Source organism: Gossypium arboreum, chromosome 4, assembly GCF_025698485.1.
Source record: "Gossypium arboreum isolate Shixiya-1 chromosome 4, ASM2569848v2, whole genome shotgun sequence".
Taxonomy (NCBI): Eukaryota; Viridiplantae; Streptophyta; class Magnoliopsida; order Malvales; family Malvaceae; genus Gossypium; species Gossypium arboreum.
The window spans coordinates 114,235,869-114,259,557 of NC_069073.1; the positions used below are offsets into that span (position 1 = coordinate 114,235,869).

Consider the following 23,689-nt stretch of genomic DNA (forward strand, 5'->3'; position numbering starts at 1 on the left):
CCCGTTTTCTCAAAAATTCGTAAACCAAAATCATTGTTTTAGTAAACCAAAAATGTTTTATTAAAATAACCAAATTCTTAGGTGATTCGATCACACCAAAACAAAAAGATCGGTGGCGACTTCATATTTCTGTTTTTCAAAAGTCGATTCCTATCAATTTTAAAGGCTAAAATTTTTAAATAAAAAGGATGGTTTCGACAGCTTGACGACTCCACTGGGGAACCATAGAGAGTCGAGCTATAAAATCGATTATTTGCTGTCCTATTGTCAAAAATAAAAAATTTGTTTTAAAAATCATGTGTCTTTCAAATGCATTTATTTGTATGGTTGTTATGGTTCGGGTCTCGTAGAATAATACTGCATTTCATTGCATGACCGCTGTGGTCACACCTTCTCGGTGGGAGTAAGAAACTACGCTTTCGTGAGGTTTTCACCTCCGCATTGGCTAGTGGATTGCTTCCGGGGTACATCGGTATCTATGATTCCGTGAGATTTTCATCTCCGCATGGTCATAGGGAAATGTATCCCTCTGAACTGAACTCGATCTATATGAGCCTATAATGGGTGAGAATTGAGGAATCTGCTGGTTCGGGTACCCTATCCCTAGAACCGAACCACATATAGTGAACCTTAGGAGCTATCCTTGGGTGGAGCCGCGTCAAGCCTTAGTACTTACCCGTGTATGCATTGTAATTATCGTTTATGTGCTTGTATTTTATCATTATTATGTGATACTAGCCTGTGTTTTGTTTTGATTTTTTTTTTGCATGACATTGCATACTAAATGAGGTGTTAATCTGTATTCAATTACTAAGTTAGAAAGTTTGACATGGAGAATGAATTTCTTAGTAAAGTCAAGGATAATGCATCCGTTCGTGCATGGTCGGAGAGGCTACAATCAGAGAGAGGGGATAGCTTGGCAGAAGGGTATATATCAGAGTTGCAAGATTTCACTCGCGTCAACGTAGCACAGAATGAGCTCCAAGAGTTGAGAGACATTTGGGCTAGTTGGGATGAAGGGACCAAGCAGTTGTTTTATCAAAGCTACGGTGATATATCCTACTTACTAGACATTAGAGTGGACAAGCATCTATTTCAGGTTATAGTTCAGTTTTGGAATTCTGCGTATAAGTGTTTCACTTTTGGAGAAGTGGATTTAGTACCTACCATAGAAGAATACACTACTCTACTCAGGTGCCCAAAAATTCAGGTCAGAAAGACTTATGCCCGGGTTTTTAATAGTCAGGCTGTCGTAAAGAAATTGATGAGCATTTCAGGGATGAACGAGCCTTGGGTCGCTACTCGGATTCAACAAAAAGAAGATAGTAAATGTATCCCCTGAGAGAATTTGCGAGATTTGATTTTGACGCATCCAGATGAAAGAAAGAGGGTCGATATCTTCGCCTTAAGCATCTACGGATTAGTAATCTTTCTTAAGGCTTTAAGCAACGTGGATAAGGCAGTCATTGACTTATTCGATCGCCTTGATAAGGGAATCACACCGGTACCGGCGATATTGGCTGAGACATTTAGATTTTTGAGCTCGTGCCGAAAGACGGGCGAGGGACGGTTTATTGAATGTGCACAATTGTTAATGGTATGGTTTCATGGGCACTTTTGGAAAGTAGACAAAGTTTCTTACCGGGTCTTTTCCGAAGGTTATTCCCTGTTAAAAGAAGAGACAACTATACAAAGGAGAGAGGATATCTCGGAAGAGAAGTGGATAGACATTCTTCAGAACCTCAAGGAGGGGGATATCGAGTGGAGAGCTTATTGGATGGTTCCTGATGAAATCATGTACCGATGTGGTAACTTTGATTGGGTGCCGTTGTTAGGAATTTGGAGAGCTACAGGGTATACTCCATTACTTGCGTTAAGGCAATATAAGTCAAGGCAGTTTGTACCCACGACCTACGGACTTGCTCAGAGTGAATTCTCTTTTAAGGGTGCTCACTATAAGAAGAGAGTTCAGGATTTATCAGATGCTTGGAAGCAAACTTGTTAGATGAAGAGGTTAGCCATCAGTTCCATGGTAACGGCCGAGTATAATGAGTGGTTTAAGAAGAGGGTTAATGATAATGTTCCTAGGCCAAGCTTGGAGAATGCTCGACCTATCGGGGAACAATTACAAGTCGCCCCGTCAGAATTGGAAATTATAAGGCAAGATTTCAAGAAGAAGAGTTCGGAGCTTGGGAAGAAGATCGAACAATTGGAGAAAGAGAAGATGCACCTAAGATTAGACGCTGATGTCCAGAGGTCAGAGGCTGAAAAATAGAGAAAAGGGAAAACTAAGGCTGAAGAAGATCTAGATAGCTTGAAGACGGACTATAAGAAGCTGCGCTTATCTATGAGGACTGTGGGGTTAGGTAAGACTTCCGAACAATAGCGCCATGAAATTCGAGAAGAAAAGACCAATGCTGACGGATGGGAAAGAAAATTCCGAGAAGCTCAGGCACAAAATGAAGATTTAGAGAAGAGTCTTTCGAAAAGCAGAAATGAGCGAGGGGAATTAAAGGCTAGAGTGGCGGAACTTGAGAAGTGTCTTCATCAATACTGAAACCGCAACACTGCAATGGAATTGAGGGCAAGCTTGAGCAAGATAGAAGAAATGAAAGGAAAAATAGAAGAGTTAGAGGCGTCACTACAAAACTGTGAGATGCGGATCCAGTTTTTCGAGGCAAACGAGGATCGTTGGAAAGAGCAGCTTCACTATACGCAAGACCAAGTCAGAAATAGAGATTATCTTATGGGGGAAGCCATAACCTAGATTTGGGAGGTAGCTGACTATTTGCAAGCTTTAGCGGTACAGGCAGACACACTGAGCGTGAAGTATGAGTTGGAGTCGGATTGCAGGCAAGAGCTGGCATCGTTGCTTAGAAAAATTAATTTTGTCTGTAACTCAACTTTATGTAAAAGATTTTATTTTCAAGTGAAATTTTCTAAAGGCAATTGAATCAAAATTGATGCCTCCTTTGCATTCATGCATTTGCATTACATCATATCATTATGCATTAAAGGCCATAAGAGGTTTCTAATTAATTAATCAAAAATCATTTCAGTAACCTGGAAACCAACGAAAACCAACAAACCACGCACCTCTACGGTACAATAAAAAAGTTAATGGATAAAAGACTTGAGAAATTGGAGCAAATGCAAAAGGACATGCAGGAAAAAATGCAGTATCAGATGCAAGAACAGCTAGCCAAGATTCAGCGAGAGATGAAGGAGCAAATGATGGAGTCCCAGAGAGAAATGATGACCCAGTTATCCCAATTGATGTTGGGAGGAACGGATAAGGAAAAGGGCCCCATGGAAAAAGTTTAGAAAACTAATGAAGATCTTTAATACCCCCCTGGCTTCACTCCGACACATGCGCCGATGATGCCCGAGATTAATCTACCAAAACCATCTGTCACGATCATGCCCCAGCAGGTTTAGGCCGGAGTTCCAATACTAATGAACTTTCGAACCGGCTCAGGCTCTAATTTTGTCAAAAACCCGAACTATCCGCCCGTTCCCGATTTGGATGAATTCGCTGACGAAGAAAAAGCGAGGATAGATTCGTAAAAACAATTGGAGGAATGGTGTAGATGGCTCAAGGAGAAATTCAAAGCCATGGAAAGCGCGGATCATCATCAAGGGATTGATGCCAAGGACCTGAGTCTGGTCCCAGATTTAGTCCTTCCCCCTAAATTCAAAATGCCCGAATTCGAGAATACAATGGAACAAGTTGCCCTGAAGCCCACATCACTATGTTCTGCAGGCGAATAACGGGGTATGTTAACAATGACCAGCTATTAATCCACTGTTTTCAAGATAGTCTGGTCCGGGCGGCGTCTAAGTGGTACAACCAATTAAGCCGTTCTAAAATTAACTCGTGGAAGGACCTGGCTCAGGCCTTTATGAAGCAATACAATCATGTGACGGACATGACCCCTGACAGAATCACTCTCCAGAATATGGAGAAAAAGTCAAATGAAAGCTTCAGACAGTATGCACAAAGGTGGAGAGAAGTGGCCATACAAGTTCAGCTGCCGCTTCTGGAAAAAGAAACGACAATGCTCTTTATCAACACCTTGAAGGCCCTTTTTATCACTCATATGTTGGGAAGCACCACCAAGAGCTTCTCCGACATAGTGATGACGGAGGAAATGATCAAAAATGCTGTGAGGAGTGGCAAGATAGAATCAGGAAAGAGTGCCAAAAAGTCGACCCCGAGTAAAAGAGATAATGAAGTAAACAATGCGAGCACATTCAGAAAGAGTCAATCCAAGTAAGTCACTGTGAATCAACCCAAGACGGTGACCACCAATCAAAATAGTATCGTAAGACAAGAATCCAACACGAGGGAGAATACAGAAAGGCCACAATTCACCCCTATACCCATGACGTATAGGGAGTTGTACTAGAACCTGCTCAACGCTCATGTAGTGCCCCCTTTCTACCTGAAGCCACTGTAACCCCCGTATCCCAAATGGTACGACACAAACGCCCAATGTGAATACCACGCGAGAATCACCGGGCACTCAATTGAAAACTGCACTACATTCAAGAAAGTACTCGAAAGACTCATTAAGATGGGGATCATGAGATTTGACGACCCAGCCACACCCAATGTAGCAGGAAACTCATTCCCCAGTTATACCAACCAAGGAGTGAATGGGATAAGCGAAGGCAAAAATAAGAAGGTTAAGAGTGAGGTTAGAGAAGTCAGGAATCCGTTGAGACGAGTGTGGAGGGAGATGGTCAAGAGAGGTTTGATCGCATTGGAGTTGAGAAAAGAATCCAAAAAAGAGAGGAACTACTGTGAGTTACACAATGAGGTGGGGCACGAAATCCAAGAGTGTGTGGAATTCAGGATCCTCGTGCAGAACATGATAGATAATAAAGAAATGGAGTTTTATCAAGAAGCTAAAAACCCTGTAGAGGAAGATATATGTGTGTCAAAGGGAGAATCGACAGCACAGAACCAAATAGTTAGCTACCCTGTGGTTATCATATCGAGACCCAAAAATAATGAAGCTGGAGTTCAAATGCCACCGAGGGTCATAATCCAAAGACCTGCAGTCTTTCCCTACAAAGACAACAAAAAGGTCCCATGAAATTATGATTGCAACGTGACGATTCCAAGAAAGGAAAACCTAGTGGATACTTCAAAAGAGGGTCAAGATAGGGGCTCCTATACACGTAGCGGGAGACGTTACAATGCAGCAAATGAGGAGGCACAACTAACAAAAGGAAAAGCCCCGATGGTCGAGGAAATGAAGGAAAAGGCAACCAAATCTGTTAACGAGCCAGTTAATGAGGAGGAGGCTAAGGAGTTTTTAAAATTCCTAAAGCACAGCAAATACAGTGTGGTGGAACAGTTACGTAAACAACCAGCCCGTATCTCGGTGCTGGCCTTACTTCTAAGCTCGAAAGTTCATCGTAGCGCGTTAATGAAGGTCTTGAATGAGACATATGTTGCCAATGATATCTCTGTTAACAAGCTAGATCGTTTGGTTAGCAACATTAGTGCCGACAACTATATTTTCTTCAATGACGATAAGATACCACTTGGGGGCATAGGGTCGACTAAAGCTTTGCATATCACCACTCGCTGTAAAGGGTATACGCTGCCAGGCGTACTGATTGACAATGGATCGGCTTTGAACGTCCTGCCATTGACCACGCTAAACAGATTACCTATAGACAGCTCTTACATGAAGGAGTGCCAGAATATCGTGAAGGCATTCGATGGCACGGAGAGGAAGGTGATGGGCAGAATCGAGGTACCTCTTTAGATCGGGCCAAACACATATGAGGTGGATTTTCTCGTGATGGATATCAAGCCCTCATATAATTACTTATTGGGGAGGCCCTGGATACATTCAGCTGGGGCAGTTCCTTCCTCGTTGCATCAAAAATTGAAGCTGGTATCAGAGGGAAGGTTGATAACAATTAAGGCTGAAGGGGATATTATTGCAACTGTGAGCAATAATACACTCTTTTTGGAGATAGATGACGAGGCAATCGAATGTTTATTTCGATCTTTAGAATTTGTTAATGCAACCTTCATCGCCGAGGGAAGTAAGATTCTGGTGCCAAAATTGTCCAAAACCACGAGGATGAGCCTACAGTTGACGATTGGAAAAGGGGCCTTACTCGAAAAAGGACTTGGGAGACATCTACAAGGAAGGATTGAAACACTAATGCTAAGGACAAGAGAGACCGCTTCGGCTTAGGATTTAAGCCGGATGCGAAATAAAGAAGAAGAGAGCTGGAAAAAAAGCAAGAGAGAAGGAGAGTACGGTTAATAGGGGAGGAAATCAAGTGGGAACCAATGATATACCCCCATATATCGAAAACGTTTGTGTCCGGGGGAATCATTCATCCCGAGAGAGACATGCCAATGACGGGAGCTATAGAAGAAAGGCTGGAAAGTTTGGACATCAACGCCACGTACGAAGAGGAGACTGGAAGAGAAAATTTGTTGGGCATTCGCCCCTACCTACCTTGAAGTGTTTTGGATAACTGGATTGCGGAAGAAATTCCTATAGTTTTTAGAACTGATTCAGAGTAATGTCCAAAACACACTTATTTCTCTAGGCCTAGGAGTAATAAGAATCTTTTTATGAAATAGGCTGATGTTTAAAAATGTTATTTCAATAAAATACACGGTTATTATCATTTTTGAGCAAATGTTCTCTCATTCTTTCAATTTCATTCATAATCATACAAATGATTACTTTCGGATTCTTTATTTCTTGAAACGTTCTCCTAAATATTCTTTCATTCATCATTCATAATCATATCACAAATAAATATCTCGAATTCTTTTGATTCTTTGTATCTGCCTTCATCCTCATACAGGTCCCCAGATATCAATGATACGAGTGACACTGCTAGCGACTCAGAATTTCCTTTTGAGTGAGATGTGTGTATGGAGGATTCTCAGGATTTTGAAGATGACCAAGGCAGTAACCTATCTCATGATTTGTTAAGAATGGTAGAACAAGACTAGAAACAAATCCTACCTCACAAAGAATCAATTGAAATTGTGAGCTTAGGAGAAGCACAAGAGGTGAAGATCGGAACATGTATCACTACGGAGATGAAGCGAGACCTCATTGAATTACTTCAAGAATTCAAAGATATCTTCGTATGGTCATACCAAGATATGCCTAGGTTGGACACTGACATCGTGGTGCACCGGCTCCCCATAAAAGAAGAATGTAAGCCAGTTTAGCAAAAACTCCGAAGAATGAGGCCCGACGTCTTGCTAAAAATAAAAGAAGAGGTTCAAAAACAGTTCGACGCTAGATTCCTGAATGTGGTAAAATACTCAGATTGGGTAGCCAACATTGTCCCTGTCCCTAAGAAAGATGGAAAAGTGCGAATGTGTGTGGACTACAGAGATTTGAACAAGGCCAGTTCGAAGGACAATTTCCCACTACCTCATATTGACACCCTAAGTGACAACATGGCCAGACACTCACTGTTTTCATTCATGGACGGTTTCTCCAGATATAACCAGATCAAGATGCATCCTGAAGACATGGAGAAGACCACATTTTGTAACCATATGGGGCACGTTCTGCTGCAAAGTGATGCCGTTTGGACTGAAGAATGCGGGGGCAACTTATCAAATAGCCATGGTAACCCTGTTTCATGACATGATGCATAAAGAGATTGAGGTTTATGTCGATGATATGATCGCTAAATCTCGAACAGAGAAGGAGCATATACAAGTCCTGAGAAAGTTATTCTTGAGATTGAGGAAATTTCAGCTAAAACTCAACCCGGTAAAATATACCTTCAGAGCCAAGTCTGGAAAGCTTATCGGATTCGTGGTCAGTAAAACAGGGATCGAGATCGATCCAGACAAAGTCAAAGCCATATAAGAGCTATCTCCGCCGCATACTCAGAAAAAGGTTCGAGGCTTTTTAAGAAGATTAAATTACATCGCTCGGTTTATTTCGCAATTAACCGATAAATGTGACACTGTCTTTCGCCTCCTCAAGAAACACAACCCAGGTGAATGGGATGAAGAATGCCAAAGGGCTTTCGATAAGGTCAAACAGTACTTATCCAACGCTCCAGTGCTAATGCCACCAACCCCGATAAGCCATTGATACTATATCTGGCAGTATATGAGAATTCTATGGGATGGGTACTGGGTCAGCATGATGAGTAGGGAAAGAAGGAAAGAGCTATTTACTATCTTAGTAAAAAGTTCACGGAATGTGAGACAAGGTACCCACCGATAAAGAAGTTATATTGCGCCCTAATTTGGACAACTCGAAGGCTGAGGCAATATATGTTGTATCACACCACTTGGCTCATATCAAAATTGGACCCTTTAAAGTACATGATGGAGTCGACAGCTTTGAATGGAAGGATGGCCCGGTGGCAGATTCTGCTATCTGAATTCGACATAGTCTATGTGAACCAGAAAGCCGTAAAAGGGAGTGCAATAGCAGATTTTCTGGCTAGTAGAGCTTTGGAAGACTACGAGCCTTTAAACTTCAATTTCCTGAATGAAGATCTAATGTGTGTTACGACCACTGAAGAAGGTACTCTGGAAGAACTTTCCTGGAAACTGAACTACGATGGGGCGTCAAATACCGTGGGTAATGGAATTGGGGCAGTCTTGGTATCCCCAAACGGAGGTCATTATCCATTTACTAGAAAATTGGATTTTGATTGTACGAATAACATAGCAGAATACGAAGCGTGCATCATGGGTATCCGTGCAGCCATAGAATGTAAGATTAAAATGCTAGAGGTGTATGGGGATTTCGCGCTTGTAATTTATCAACTCAAGGGAGAATGAGAGACTAGAGACCCTAAGTTGATTGACTATCGAAAACTGGTCCTTAAATTGGTTAAAGAGTTCGATGACATTACCTTCTGCTACCTTCTACGAGACGAAAATCAGATCGCTGACGCTTTGGCTACCTTAGTTTCCATGATCAAGGTGAACAAACAAGAAGACATTAAACCCATCCGGATAAGCATTTATGAAACTCCAGCTCACTGTTACAATATTGAAGAAGATGAGGAAAAAGATGATCACCCTTGGTATCACGATATATTGTAATACGTGAAGAATCGTGAATACTCGGACCAGGCAAGCGAGAATGACAAAAGGACGCTGAGAAGATTGGCCATCGACTATGTCTTAGATGGGGAGATCCTATACAAAAGAAGGAAGGATCAAGTGCTATTAAGATGCGTGGACGCTGTAGAGGCTAAGAAAATCTTGGAAGAGGTCCATGAAGGCGTCAGTAGGACACACGCTAATGGCTTTACAATGGCCAAACAACTTATAAGATTCGGGTACTATTGGTCCACTATGAAAGGAGACTGTGTCAATTACGCCAAGAGATGTCATAAATGCCAAATCTACGGAGACAAAATTCATGTGCCTCCTTCACCGCTGCATGTCATGGTTTCCCCATGGCCATTCTCTATGTGGGGCATGGATGTGATTGGACCAATATCGCCGAAAGCTTCCAATGGGCATCGGTTCATCTTTGTGGTGATCGACTACTTCACCAAATGGGTAGAAGCCGCTTCATATGCTAGTGTTACAAAGTCGGCAGTGAGCAGGTTCTTGAAAAAAGAGATCATATGTTGATATGGAATGCCGGAGAGGATCATATCTGACAACGCATTAAACTTGAACAACAGCACGATAGCGAAAGTCTGTCGTCAATTTAAGATCAGACATCACAACTCGTCACCATATCGCCTGAAGATGAATGGGGCAGTAGAAGCAGCCAATAAAAACATCAAGAAGATTGTAGAGAAGATGACAAGACCTACAAAGATTGGCATGAGAAGTTATCGTATGCCCTTTTTGCTTATCGAACATCAGTCAGAACCTCAACTGGGGCAACGCATTTTTCTTTAGTTTATGGAATAGAAGCGGTTTTGCCAATCGAAGTCGAGATCCCATCCCTTCGAGTACTGTCAGAGTTAAAGTTGGATGAAGCAGAATGGATCCAATCTCGATATGATCAATTGAACTTGATCGAGGAAAAGAGGCAAAGAGCTATTCGTCATGGTCAGATGTACCAAAAACGAATGATGTGGGTGTCGTAACCATTTTAAAAAAAAAAAACGGGAATCTACTTGGATTTTGAAAATAAAAGAACGGGAGTCGCCACCGATCCTTTTTGACGAGGTGTGATCGGGTCACCTCATAAAGGTGGCTGTTTTTAATAAATAGTTTGATTTATTTAAACAACAATTTTGGTCTACGCAAATCAAGAAAACAGTTCGGAGTCGAAGCACGCATACGAGGAAGGATTAGCACCCTCGATACGCCCAAAATTGGTACCTAGTTGATTAGTTAGTGTCTTAGTGTCGGAAATTAAAAAAAACTTGAAAGAATTTTAAAATACGATCCTTCTTTATAAAAAGCTCAAGTGTTAAAGACCTTCTCGTCTCAAAATATGAAATGTCACACCCAGTAAGTTAGGACACAACATCTTAAATTTTCGAGAGCGAGCTTGCCTTTTATAAAATCTGTGTATTTTATTAAAAGGGTATTTGATTATTTAGAATAAACGAGAAGTCGAAACCCAAAGTAAGTTAGGGCACGCTTTCTCAATTCTCAAACACCGAATATTGCTTTTATTTGAAACAAAATTCTTATTTCGAGATGACAAAATATCATACCCGGTAAGTTAGGGCACAACACTTTGCATCTTCGAGAATAAGCATTTTTCAAAACTCGTATAGTGATTTGAAAGAGTATTCCGTTATTTAGGTTAAATGAGAAAAGTCGAAACCCGTAAGTTAGGGCACGATTATCTCGAATTACCTAATAATGTGTTTTGCTTTTATGAAAGAATTGTTTAATATATTGAGAAAAAGTGACGCGATTTATAGTAAAACGTAAAGGCAAAATATAGCATTGACATGTATAAGAACATAATAATGGTGTGACGGTGTCAAAACAATAATATGAGCAACCGTAAAAGATGAAGTAATATCAAGGTTAACGGATGCAAATATAGACAAATGATAAACATGGCAAAGAATAAAAATGACAACGATAACGAAAACGAAAACGATAATAATAATAACAATAGTACGAAACGATAATAGTGCATGTATTGAAACATGATAGTAAACGTGAGTATGAAGTAGTAGGGGATTAATGTATATATATTTAACGAAAACATATGTGACATATAAATACCTCAAAACAATAATATTAAGCTATTAGTAATGCTATATAACGTATATATACATATACATGAAAATATATGCTACTATATGATAATAATGAAAATATAGAAATACAAAAAAGCAAGTATAATAAAAATATTAAATTAAAGTAATAGTATATATAAAAAACTATATAAATAAATGTGTATGTATACACATATAAAATGTACACTAATATATAATGATAATAGTGATAATGATATGCTAATAAATAGATATGGTATAATAATGGAAATATAAATATAAGATAATATGAGAAATAAAAATATAGAAGTGACGTAGTATTAAGGTATATGCATAAAATACAATATTAAGAGATATATACACGTAATAAGAAATGTATCCGTATTTAAAATATATACATAATAAAAATGCGATATTTGAAATACTTTAGTAGTATATATATATGCTAAAAATAATGATAATGTTTAAAAATAAATATTACATAGGTATATACATATATATTGAAATGAATGCATGATAGTATTAGAAGTATGTACACAATATATATGATATATTTAAGAAATATATATATAGATATATGATATTTATAAAAATATGTACATGGAATAATGTTAATATGTATACGTGTATAAAAATATAATATAATATTAACATACATATGCGTTAATAAGAATAATAATATTGAAATTATTAATAATATTTTATAACATATATATATATATAAGTGTTAAATAAAATGATAATAATGAACTATTAATAAAAATACAACAATAATAAAATATGATATTATAAATAATACTACAATAAAATTAGAATAATGAAGGAAAAAAAAAGGATGAAATTTGAATTAAAAATGGAACTTTGAGGCTAATTTAAAATAAACAACTAAAAGGGATTAACTTGAACACGCGAAATAAATGGAGGGGTGATCAGAAATTATTCCAAGTCCTCAGAACGCATCGTTTCGATGCGGACCAAAGTGAATCAAAAGCCGAATTAATGGGCTAAAATAAAAAACAAAAGCAGAGGAAAGGGATCCAATTGAAGGAGATGGAAAAGGCAGAGGGATTAGGTGCATAAATACTCCAAAAACGACGAGAACACGCGGATCCCTGGTTAGCGGGTCGGGTCCGATTCGGGTCGCGCCTAAACGGCGTCGTTTTGGGTCTAGGCCTGGGCACCAAAACGGTGCCGTTTCGGAAAGCTATAAAAGCCTAAAATCCTTCAAAATTTTCATTTTTCTTTGGTGTTTTAAAAAAAAGGAAGAGAGCTCTCTCTCTCTTTGGTGGCCTGTGTCGATGAGGGCTCCGGCCAAGAATGACCGTCGCTCGCCAGAAGGTCGCCACATGGACAGCAGTGGCCGGCCACCGCGTACGGTGGCTGGAGTTTCAAAACGGTATATTTTTTTTACCTCTTTTTTTGTATTTTTTTATATGTTTATAATACATGTGTATTTTTGAGTAAAATAGGTTAAAAAGAAAGAAAATAACGATGATAACTAAATGAAATCACCTTGGGCTATTGGATGTTGATACTCTGTTTGGACTATTTTTTGCTCTTGATATTGTTGTGGTCTCTGCTCTTGCTAGTGTTTAAAATCAAAAATTGCTTTTTATTTTTCACCAAAATGTCCTCCAAAAAAAAAAATGTACAATGGTTATTGTTTGGCTCTTTTATAGCCCTATTTCTCTACAACTTGCTTCTCAATTAATTACTCTGTTCTTCTTGCAGGTAAACGGGCAGTGAGGGGACAGTGGCGGTGGACATGACCCTTGGCGGTGGCCAGGCTGCGGTGCAGAGGTGTCAGAAGGCTAGGGTTTTCTTTCTGATTTTAAGTTGTATTTGGGCTTGTAGTTTTAGTGGATATTGGGCTCGTTTGGGGTTTGGGTAGGTTTTGGGCTAGGGGGGTCAAATGGGCTTGTACAGCTGCCTTTCTTTGCTTGTTGCCGTGAAACGAGAACAAAGCAAAGACTCTTAGGAAAGACCAGTTTGGCCTAGCCATGTCGAATCTTGACTTCTTTGGGTGCTCCTTTTCTTTAGGTGACATCATTCAGCCCAGTGCATCTTGCTACTTTAATCTGCTCCATTGCAGCTTCAGAGAAATAAGATTTGCTATCTTCAGTCTGTTCCACTTGCAGCTTCAAAGAGATAAGACTTGTGACTTCAATCTACTCCGCTGAAACTTTTAGGAGATCTACTGTGGCTTCGAACCTCTCCAGTGCTATTTCAGGAAGATAGAATCTATAATTTTTAGCCTGTTACCCTGCTGCTTAGGGGTCAAGGCTCATCGTCTTTGATCTGCTCCACTATTGCTTAGGGAGGTAAGATCTATAAATTCAGCCTGTTACCCTACTGCTTAGGGGTTTAAGGCTCTTTTACCTTCGATCTATTTCCCTGCTACTGAGGGAGATAAGATCTGCAATCCGGTCTGTTACCCTACTGCTTAGGGGTTTAAGACCTATTGCATTCGGTCTGTTTCCCTACTGCTTAGGGTGATAAGATCTGTAGATATTCAGTCTGCCCCACTGCAACTTTGGGGAGATGAAACTTGTAACTTTAGTTTGCTTCACTGTAACTTCAGGAAGACAAGACTCACCGTCTTTTGATCTGCTTCCCTACTGCTCAGGATGATAAGATCTTCAAAATTCACTTGTTACCCTACTTGCTAGGGGTTAAACCTCGACTGTTTCCCTACCGCTTAGGGTTTAGATCAGTAAATTCAACTGTTACCCTACCGCTAGGGTTTAAGGTTTGAAAACTTGGCTTGTTACCCTATTGCTTAGGGGTTGAAGCCCATCACTTTCGATCTGCTTCCCTACCGCTTAGGGGTAAGATCAGAATCTTGATCTACTCCACTGCGACTTGAGGAGATGAGACTTCTTTGGATTCGATCATTCCATCGCAACTTCAGGGAGACAAGATCTGTAATTTTCAGCCTATTACCCCACCGCTTAGGGGTCAAGGTCCAGAATTAACCTGTTACCCTCACCGCTAGGGTTTAAGGCTTGGTGAATTCACTGATTCTAGGGACATGACCTTTAGAATCAGTTCCATGTATTTATGCTTATGCCAAAGAATTAGGATGCTATGATTAAAGTGAATCAAATGCTCCTAATTAGATGTATTTTGAATGATCTATGAATGTATGAATGCAGCATGTTGTGAGCGTGAATCCCTGTTTAGGTTGCCATTGCTCTTTTTTCATCAAGGTTCCTTCACTAAAATGGTACCCTGTCTTCTTGTTCAGCTCAAATTTTGAACAGAAAACCCGAAAAGGTAGTCCCAATTTAAACTCTTTCTTCTCAGATGCTTCCAATCTTTGAGTTTGGTTAGTTCTAAAAAAATAGTCCTGTTTGTGTTCTGTACTATTTAGAAACTTTCGAGTAATATGCGAACTCTTTTTACTTAAAATGGCTTTAGTCCATTAATCATCATTTCAATGCAAAATGCTTGAAAAGATCATAACAATGACAAAACGAAATTTATCGAAACAACATTTGAAGGAATAGATTAATCACAGTCAACAAACATTCTTTGGAATACAAAATGAATAAAGGGAATAGGTGCCCCAGATATCGCAGCGTGAGTTTCTCTGTACTGACTTCTTGAAGACTCCTTTTTGCCTAATATATGTTTAGGGGATCTAAAGTACTCTTGCAGATGTCCCAAGATGTAACATCTCTCCTCTTTGTTAATTTAGGTACCATAAGACCATCGCATGCCCCACCCTTGATCAAAATTTGAATCGCCTTTTATGGGTTTTCAATTCAAAATCCCTTTGGTCTCAAGGTGCTCTTTACGAGTTTTCACCCTGGCCTCTCCTTTTTTTTTTAGGCGAAGTATTTCTTAACCGAATCCGAATTCACGGGATTGGATAAGGTCTTGCCATCCATTTCAGCCAATATCAATGCTCCGCCAGAAAAGGCTTTCTTCACCATATAAGGCCCTTCCCAATTCGCATCCATTTTCTTCAAGTCTTTTGTATGGGCAGGATCTTTTCAAGATTAGGTCTCCTCGTGGAACTCTCTAGACGAACCTTTTGTTGTAAGCTTGCATCATTCGCTTTTGGTACATCCGACCATGGCGAATAGCCCGTAGCCTCTTTTCTTCAATCAAATTCAACCGATCGTATCGGATGGATCCATTCTGCTTCATCCAACTTTACTTCGACAAAACTCGAGGGAAAGAATCTCGACCTCGATAGGTAAACCGCCTCCATTCCATAGACTAATGAGAAAGGCGTTGCCCGAAGAGAAGTTCGATAGACGCTCGATAAGCATAGAGAGAATGGTAGCTTCTCATGCCAATCTTTATAAGTTTCGTCATCTTTCCTACAATCTTCTTGATGTTCTTATTGGTCGCTTCGATCGCACTGCTCATCTTGAGCGATACGGTGACGAGTTGTGGTGTCGATCTTGAATCGATCGCAGACATCCGCTATCGCGGCCGTTGTTCAAATTCAATGTATTGTCGGATATGATCCTTTCCGCATTCCATACCGATGATGATTTCCTTTTTCAGGAACTTGCTAACTGCTGATTTAGTGACATTGGCATATGAAGCGACCTCCACCCATTTGGTGAAATAATCGATGACCACAAAGATGAAACGATACCCATTTGAAGCTTTTGGTGAAATTGGCCCAATCACATCCGTGCCCCACATCGAGAAAGGCCATGGCGAAGTCATGACATGCAGAGGTGAAGGAGGTACATTAATCTTGTCTCCATAGATTTGGCACTTATGACATCTTTTGGCGTAGTTAATACAGTCTCCTTCCATAGTTGACCAATAATAACCGAACCTCATAATTTGCCTGGCCATTGTAAAACCATTAGCATGTGTCCCACAGACGCCCTCATGGACTTCTTCCAAGATTTTCTTAGCCTCAATGGCGTCTACACATCTTAATAGTACCTGATCCTTCCTTCTTTTGTACAGGATCTCCCCATCTAAGACATAGTCACTGGCCAGTCTTCTCAACGTTCTCTTGTCATTCTCGGTAGCTTGGTCGGGGTACTCACGATTCTTCACATATCGTAAGATATCGTGGTACCAAGGGTGATCATCATTTTCCTCTTCTTCTTCCAGGTTGTAACAATGAGCTGGGGCCTCGTAAATACTCATTTGGATTGGTTTCACATCCTCTGGTTGGTTCACCTTAATCATAGAAGCTAAAGTTGCTAGGGCGTCAGCCATCTGATTTTCTTCTCGTGGGAGGTAGTAGAAGATAATATCATCAAACTCTTTAATTAACTCAAGGATCAACCTCCGGTAATTGATCAATTTGGGGTCTCTGGTCTCCCACTCACCTTTGAGTTGATAAATCACTAGGGCAGAATCTCCATATACCTCTAACACCTTGATTTTACATTCTATGGTCGCACGTATTCCCATGATGCATGCTTCATATTCTGCCATATTGTTCGTGCGGTCAAAATTCAATTTACTAGTGAATGGATAATGATCTCCGTCGGGGACACCAAATCGCCGATTCCGCTACCCACGGCATTTGATGCTCTGGTCAAAGTTTAGCTTCCAAAGGTGACCTTCTTGAGGGTCTTCTTGATGGTTGCTATGCACATTAGATCTTCATTTGGGAAATCAAAGTTCAGAGGCTCGTAGTCCTCTAGGGCTCACTGTTGGCTAAGAAATCGCTATCGCACTCCTTTTTACCTTACGGTTCACATAGACTATATCGAATTCAGAAAGTAGAATTTGCCATCGGGCCATTCTCCCGTTCAAGGCAGTCGACTCCATCATGTACTTCAGAGGATCCATTTTAGAGATCAGCCAAGTTGTATGGTACAACATGTATTGTCTCAGTCTTCGAGTTATCCAAATCAATGCACAGCACAACTTTTCAATGAACGAGTATCTCGTCTTACACTCAGTAAACTTTTTAATGAGGTAATATATCGCTCTTTCTTTCCTTCCCGATTCATCGTGTTGGCCAAGCACGCATCCAATAGAATTTTCAAATACCGCCAAATACAGTATCAATGGCTTATCTGGATTAGGTGGTGTCAATACTGGCGCATTAGACAAATATTGCTTAACTTTGTCGAAGGTCTTCTGGCATTCCTCGTCCCAACCACCAGGGTTATGTTTCTTAAGGAGACGGAATATGGGGTCACATTTCTCGGCTAGTTGTGAAATAAACCGAGCGATATAATTTAATCTTCCTAGGAATCCTCGAACTTCCTTCTGAGTGCATGGTGGAGGTAACTCTTGTATGGCTTTGACTTTGTCTGGGTCAATCTCAATCCTTTTTCCACTGACCACGAATCCTAGCAATTTTCCTGACCTGGCTCCGAAGGTACATTTTACGGGGTTGAGTTTCAACTGGAATTTTCTCAACCTCGAAAATAATTTCCTCAAGACTTGCACATGCTCTTCTTTTGTCCGAGATTTGGCGATCATGTCGTCGACATAGACTTCAATTTCTTTATGCATCATATCATGAAATAGGGTTACCATGGCTCTCTGATATGTTACTCCTGCATTTTTTAATCCGAATGGCATTACTTTATAGCAAAAGGTTCCCCACATGGTCACAAATGTGGTTTTATTCATGTCTTCAGGATGCATCTCGATCTGATTGTACCCCGAGAAACCATCCATGAAGGAGAAGAGTGAGTAACCTGCCGTGTTGTCCATTAAGGTGTCGATATGAGGCAACGGGAAATTATCTTTCGGGCTGGCCTTGTTTAAGTCTCTGTAGTCTACACACATCCGGACCTTTCCATCTTTTTTAGGGACGAGGATGATGTTGGCTACCCATTCAAGATTCTTAACTACTTGTAAGAAACCAAGATCAAATTGCCTCTTGACTTCCTCTTTTATCTTCAATGAACATCGGCCGCATCCTTCAAGCTTTTGCTTTGAATCGGCTTGCATTCTTCTTTGATGGGGAGCCTGTGTACCACAATGTCAGTACTTAGCCCAGGCATATCCTGGTATGACCATGCAAAGACATCCTTGAACTCTTGGAGTAACTCAATAAGGTCCCGCTTTGTCTCTGTGGTGATGCAAGTTCCGATCTTTACTTCTCTCATTTCTAGTTTATCTCCCAAGTTCACGACTTCTACGGTCTTTTTGTGGGGTAGAATCTATTTCTCCTCGTGTTCTACCATCCTTAACAAATCAGGGGATAAGTTACAGTCTCCGTCATCCTCAGAGTCTTGGGATCCCTCCAGACACATATCTCACTCAAAAGGAGATTCTGTATTAGTAGCAACGTCACTCGCATCATTGATATCTGGAGACCTGTTGTAGGTGTGAAGGAAGATGCAAAGAACAAGAGAATCTAAGAACAATGATATGTTTGGTATGATCATGAATGAAAGAATAAAAGAATATTTGCACGGAATAAGTCAAAAGAATGCATTTCATTGAAATAACAGTTTCGAACATAAGCCTATTTCACAAAATGACACTTGTTACTCCTAGGCCTAGAGCAATAAGTGTGTTTTGGACATTACTCTGAGTTAGTTCTAAAGACTACAGGAATCTCTTCCGCAGTCCAATTATTTAGAACACTTCCCGGCTCATAGGGGCGAATGCTTGACAAATTTTCTACCCTCGTCCCTTCTTCATATGTGGCGTTGATGTCCAAACTCTCCATCATTCCTTCCAAGATTTCCTTTCCCGACGTCTTCCGCTCGGAGTGAATGACCCCTCCAAACGCAAAAGTCTTCGATATATGGGGGAAGATCATTGGTTCTCATTCGATTTCTCCCCCGCTCAATCGCGCTCTCCTTCTTTCTTGCTTCTTCTCAAGTTCCTTCTTTCTTTGTTTCATGTCCGGCTTAAACCCTAACCCAAAACGGTCTTATTTGTCCTTCATCATTGGTACATTAATCCTTCCCTGGAGGTATCTCCCGAGTCCTCTTCCGGGTAGAGCCCCCTTTCCAACAGTTAACCGTAGTCCCATTCTTGTAGTCTCAGATAACCTGGGCATTGGAATCTTATTTCCTTCGATGATGAACATCGCGTTCACGAACTCCAAAGATCGAAAAGAGCACTCGATTGCTTCATCATTTGTCTCCAGATATGGGGCATCACTGGCTATTGCAGCGATGATGTCCTCTTCAGCATTGATTGTTACTAACCGACCTTCGGTCACTAATTTCAACTTTTAATGCAAATGATGAAGGACCGCCTCACCGAGTGTATCCATGGCCTCCCCAATAGGCAATTGTACGAAGGCTTAATGTCCATGACCAAGAAATCTACCTCGTTTGTGCTCAGCCCGATTAAGAGGGGTACTTCAATTCTCCCCATTACCCTCATTTCCGTGCCATCAAATGCTCTCACTACACTTTGGCATGTCTTCATATGGGAACTATCTCTCGGCAACCTATTCAAAGATAGATAGGGTAGGACATTCAAAGGCTGGAACCATTGTCAATCAATACCCTCGAAGCGTGTACCCTTTACAGCAAGTCGTGATGTGCAAAGCTTTAGTTGATCCTCGGCCCCCTGGTGGTACCTCATCGTCATTGAAGAATATGAAGTTGTCGGCACTTATATTGTTGACTAAGCGGTCCAGTTTGTTTACAGAGATATCGTTAGTAACATAAGTCTCATTCAGCACCTTCATCAACGCGCTGCGATGGGTTTCGGAGCTTAAGAGTAAGGCGATCGATATCTGAGTGATTGTTTGTGCAACTGTTCTACGACACTATATTCGCTGTGCTTTAGAAATTTTAAGAATTCCTTGGCTTCTTTTTCAGTCACTGATTCATTAACAGTTGGTTCAGGCCCCGCCAGCTTCTCTTTCCTTTGCTCAATTGCTAATGATTTTTCTTTAACCTGCTCGGCTTTTGTATTTGGGGTATAACGCCTTCCGCTGCGCGTATAAAACCCTTCATCTTGAACTTCCTCTGATGCATTAATCGGGGTCTCCTCTCCCGGGAATGTCACATTGCAGCTATAGTTCCACGGTACCCTTTTGCTATCTTTATAAAGAAAAGTAACGGGCTTTTGGATCACGACCTTTGGCGCAACTCGTGCCCCTGCTTCATTCATTCTCGGACGTGATATGATAACCACTGGGTGGTTGACTTTGTGAACATCCTTCATCGACCCCTCTTCGGAGGCACACACATCTGTTTCTCCTGGGCTCCCGACATATTTGAAGAATTCCAGCTCTTTATTATCCATCAATCCTTGTATTAAAGCCCTGAATTGGCTGCATTTTTGGATCTCGTGATCCTCTTGATCGTGGAACTCACAATAATTCTTCGCTTCTCGAGGCCTGACCCCCAAATTCTGTGCTATCAAACCTCTTTCTACCATTTTCTTCCATACTTCTTTCAATGGGGTATTCACTTCTTTCAATGGGGTATTCACTTCTGCAACATTCATCTTAATTTCTTTCCTCGAACTCTGAATTATCGCATTTATTCCCTTATCCCCATGGTTAGGTAATGGGTTCTCTGTATTGGATGCATCATCAAATTTCACAATCCCCATGTTGATGAGTCTTTCAACCAATTTCTTAAAAGTGGTGCAGTTTTCTATCGAGTGTCCTGTGGCTCCCGCGTGGTATTCGCATTGGGCATTTGCGTCATACCATTTGGGGTATGGAGGTTGCATTGGCTTTAGATAGAAGGGAGACACGGCATGTGCATCAAATAAACTCTGGTATAACTCCTTATACGTCATTGGAATAGGCGTAAATTGAAGTTTCTCTCTATTTTTTTTTGTGTTGGGCTCTTGTCGGGTGGGCCTCTTTGTCCAAAGTAGTTGTCGACCTTGGTTGGCTTACGGTGATCGACTTCGAATATGAGCTCACATTATTCACCTCGTGCTCTTTCTTTCTCGGCGCTGTCCTTTTAGTATTTTCCCCAGCCTGTATTTTCCCACATCTTATGGCATTTTCTATCATTTCTCCAGACATTACTATGTCCGAAAAACTCTTGGTTGCGCTACCCAGCATATGGTTAATAAAAGGTGCCTTCAGGGTATTGATGAAGAGCATAGTGGTTTCCTTTTCCAACAGAGGGGGTTGGACCTGTGTGGCCACTTCTTTCCATCGCTGGGCGTACTGCCTAAAGCTCTCATTATGCTTCTTTTCCATATTCTGTAAAGTGATTCTATCAGGGGCTATGTCTGCCACATGACCGTACTGCTTCATGAAGGCTTGTGCTAAATCTTTCCATGAACTTATCTGGGCGCGACTCAGCTGGTTGTACCATCTAGAAACGGCCCCAACCAGACTTTCTTGGAAGTAGTGAATTAATAGCTGGTCATTGTTGACATGGCCCTCCATTCGTCTGCAGAACATAGTGATGTGAGCTTCGGGACAGCTAGTTCTGTTGTATTTCTCAAATTTCGGAGTTTTGAACTTGGGAGGGAGTACCAGGTCTGGAACCAAACTTAATTCCTTAGCATCGATTCCACCACGGTAGTCGGTGTTTTCCATTTCTTTAAATTTTTCTTCCAACCATCTACACCTTTCTTCAAGCTCTCTCGGGAGTTCTACCCTTGTCTTTTTTGCTTCTATTACTTCATCGAGATTGAGGACCACAGGGTTGGTTGGATTGTCCCCAGGATTAGAGCCTGAGCCGGCCTGATAATTCATCGGTGCCGAAGCACCGGCCTGAAATGGTTGGGGCCTAATCGTGACCGATGGCCTTCTTGGGTACATGTCAGGTTGTGTTTGAATGTCTGCTGGGCCAAAACCCAGAGGGTAGGTAGGATCTTCATTATCTTCTTCCGCATTGACCAAAAGGCTTTTCCCTTTTTCTAATCCGCCAGCCAATAGACGAGTTAATTGGTCCATCATGCTTTTCTGGGACTCCAACATGTGGTCCCTCATATCTTGCTGGATTTTGGCAAGTTGTTCTTGCATACGTGCTTGTAATTGATCCTGCATCTATTTTTGCATTTGTTCCAATCTCTCTAACCTTTGGTCTATTGCCCTTGTTTTTTCCCTTGTACCGTAACAATGTTCCAGGGTAACTGCCATGATTTTTAGGGTTTTTTGTGAGTTTTAGTGCATATGATGCAATGCTGATGCATGAATGCAGTGAATGCGATTGAATGCAAAAAAACGTTGATTCCAATTCGATTTCATTAGAGTAACTTTTCTAGAAAACAAGTTTCTTTACATACAATAGATTACATATAAGGCTTGGCCCTGATGCTTAAGGCCTTGACCTGCCTAAGAAGCCAAGCTAGCTTTTGTCCTCGGTCCGATTCGACTCAGATTTTAAACTCAAAGACATCACCTTGTATCGCTAATGTTTGCAAGTGATCAGCCACTTCTCGACTTGAGTCAAAGCTTCGCTCATGACGTAGTCCCCGCTTCGACTTGGTCTTGAGATTGATGAAGTTGTTCTTCCATCGCTCGTTATTTACCTCGAAGTTCTATTTGAAGTTCACGATTTTGCAAGGTCTTGTTTTGAGTTCTTCTATATTCTCTTTAATTCTTCGATTACTCGCTCGACTAGCTTTCAACTCGATTGCGTAATTACGCGAGCGATACTGATACAATGACTTTTCTAACTCTGATACCCGGATCTTTAACCCTTCTTTCTCATTCTGGCTTTCTACCAAACTTCTTTTCAGAGCACCTTCTCAACCTTGAGCACCGCAAAATTTTTCCTCCCACTGGTTGGCTTTGCTTTGTTCTTCTCTAACTTCATGTCGCCATTGTTCGGATGTTTTTCCTAACCCAACGGTTCTCATTGATCTGCTGACTTCTTATAGTCGATTTTAAACCGTCTAAGTCCTCTTCGCCTTGTTTTTCCCTTTTTGAGTTTTTCAGCTTCTAGTTTCTGGACATCGACATCTAACCCTAACTGCATCTTTTCTTCTTCCAATTGTTCGATCCTTTTTTCTAGCTCCAGATTCTTTCTCTCAAAATCTTGCCTGATGATCTCTAGCTCAGATGGGATTACTTTCAGGTGCTCTTCTATCGACTGAGGATTCCCTGGATCTGATGTAGGGATGTTGTCGTTAATCCTCTGATTCCACCATCGGTCGTACTCAGGAGTAGTCATGGGATTGGCAGCAAATTTCTTCATTCTACGAGTCTGGTTCCAGGCATTTGATATCTCGCGAACTTTCTTTTTGTAATTATTCCCTGTGAACACGAACTCGCACTGGGCTAACCCGTGTGTTGGTGGTGTAAACCGTCTGGATCTGATTGTCGCAATGCAAGAGAAGCATACCCGACGGCCCCCATACTCCTAACAAGGGAACCCAATCAAGTCTCCATCGGTATAATATTTCATTAGGAACCATCCACGGGGCTCTCCATTCAACATCTTCTTCTTACAGATTACGAGCACCGTCATCCAATTTTCTTCTCGTCACATCATCTCGCCTCTTGTAGCCACTAACTCTTTCAATGGAGAGTAATTTTCAGAGAAGATACGATACGAGACCTTTTCCACTTTCCAAAAATGGCTGTGGATCTAGGATAACAAGAGCTGTGCACATCCAATAAATCTCCCTTCGCCCGCTCTTCTACAAACATTTAATGATC

General features: G+C 41.0%; 1 protein-coding gene across 1 annotated transcript; it reads left to right on the forward strand.

The window, feature by feature from the left end:
* Nucleotides 1–829: 829 nt before the first annotated feature.
* Nucleotides 830–2,005, forward strand: LOC108458838 (uncharacterized). Its single transcript, XM_017758233.1, has 2 exons — nucleotides 830–1,331; nucleotides 1,377–2,005. Exons 1-2 carry the CDS (start codon nucleotides 830–832, stop codon nucleotides 2,003–2,005), a joined length of 1,131 nt encoding a protein of 376 aa, XP_017613722.1.
* Nucleotides 2,006–23,689: the final 21,684 nt, after the last annotated feature.

What these genes read in the sequence shown, in the direction of transcription:
- LOC108458838 (XM_017758233.1), top strand. Translation starts at nt 830, where the DNA reads ATGGAGAATGAATTTCTTAGTAAAGTCAAGGATAATGCATCCGTTCGT. An exon ending in ACAAAAAGAAGATAGTAAAT is followed by an intron (nt 1,332 to 1,376) that starts GTATCCCCTGAG and finishes TGACGCATCCAG; the next exon opens with ATGAAAGAAAGAGGGTCGAT.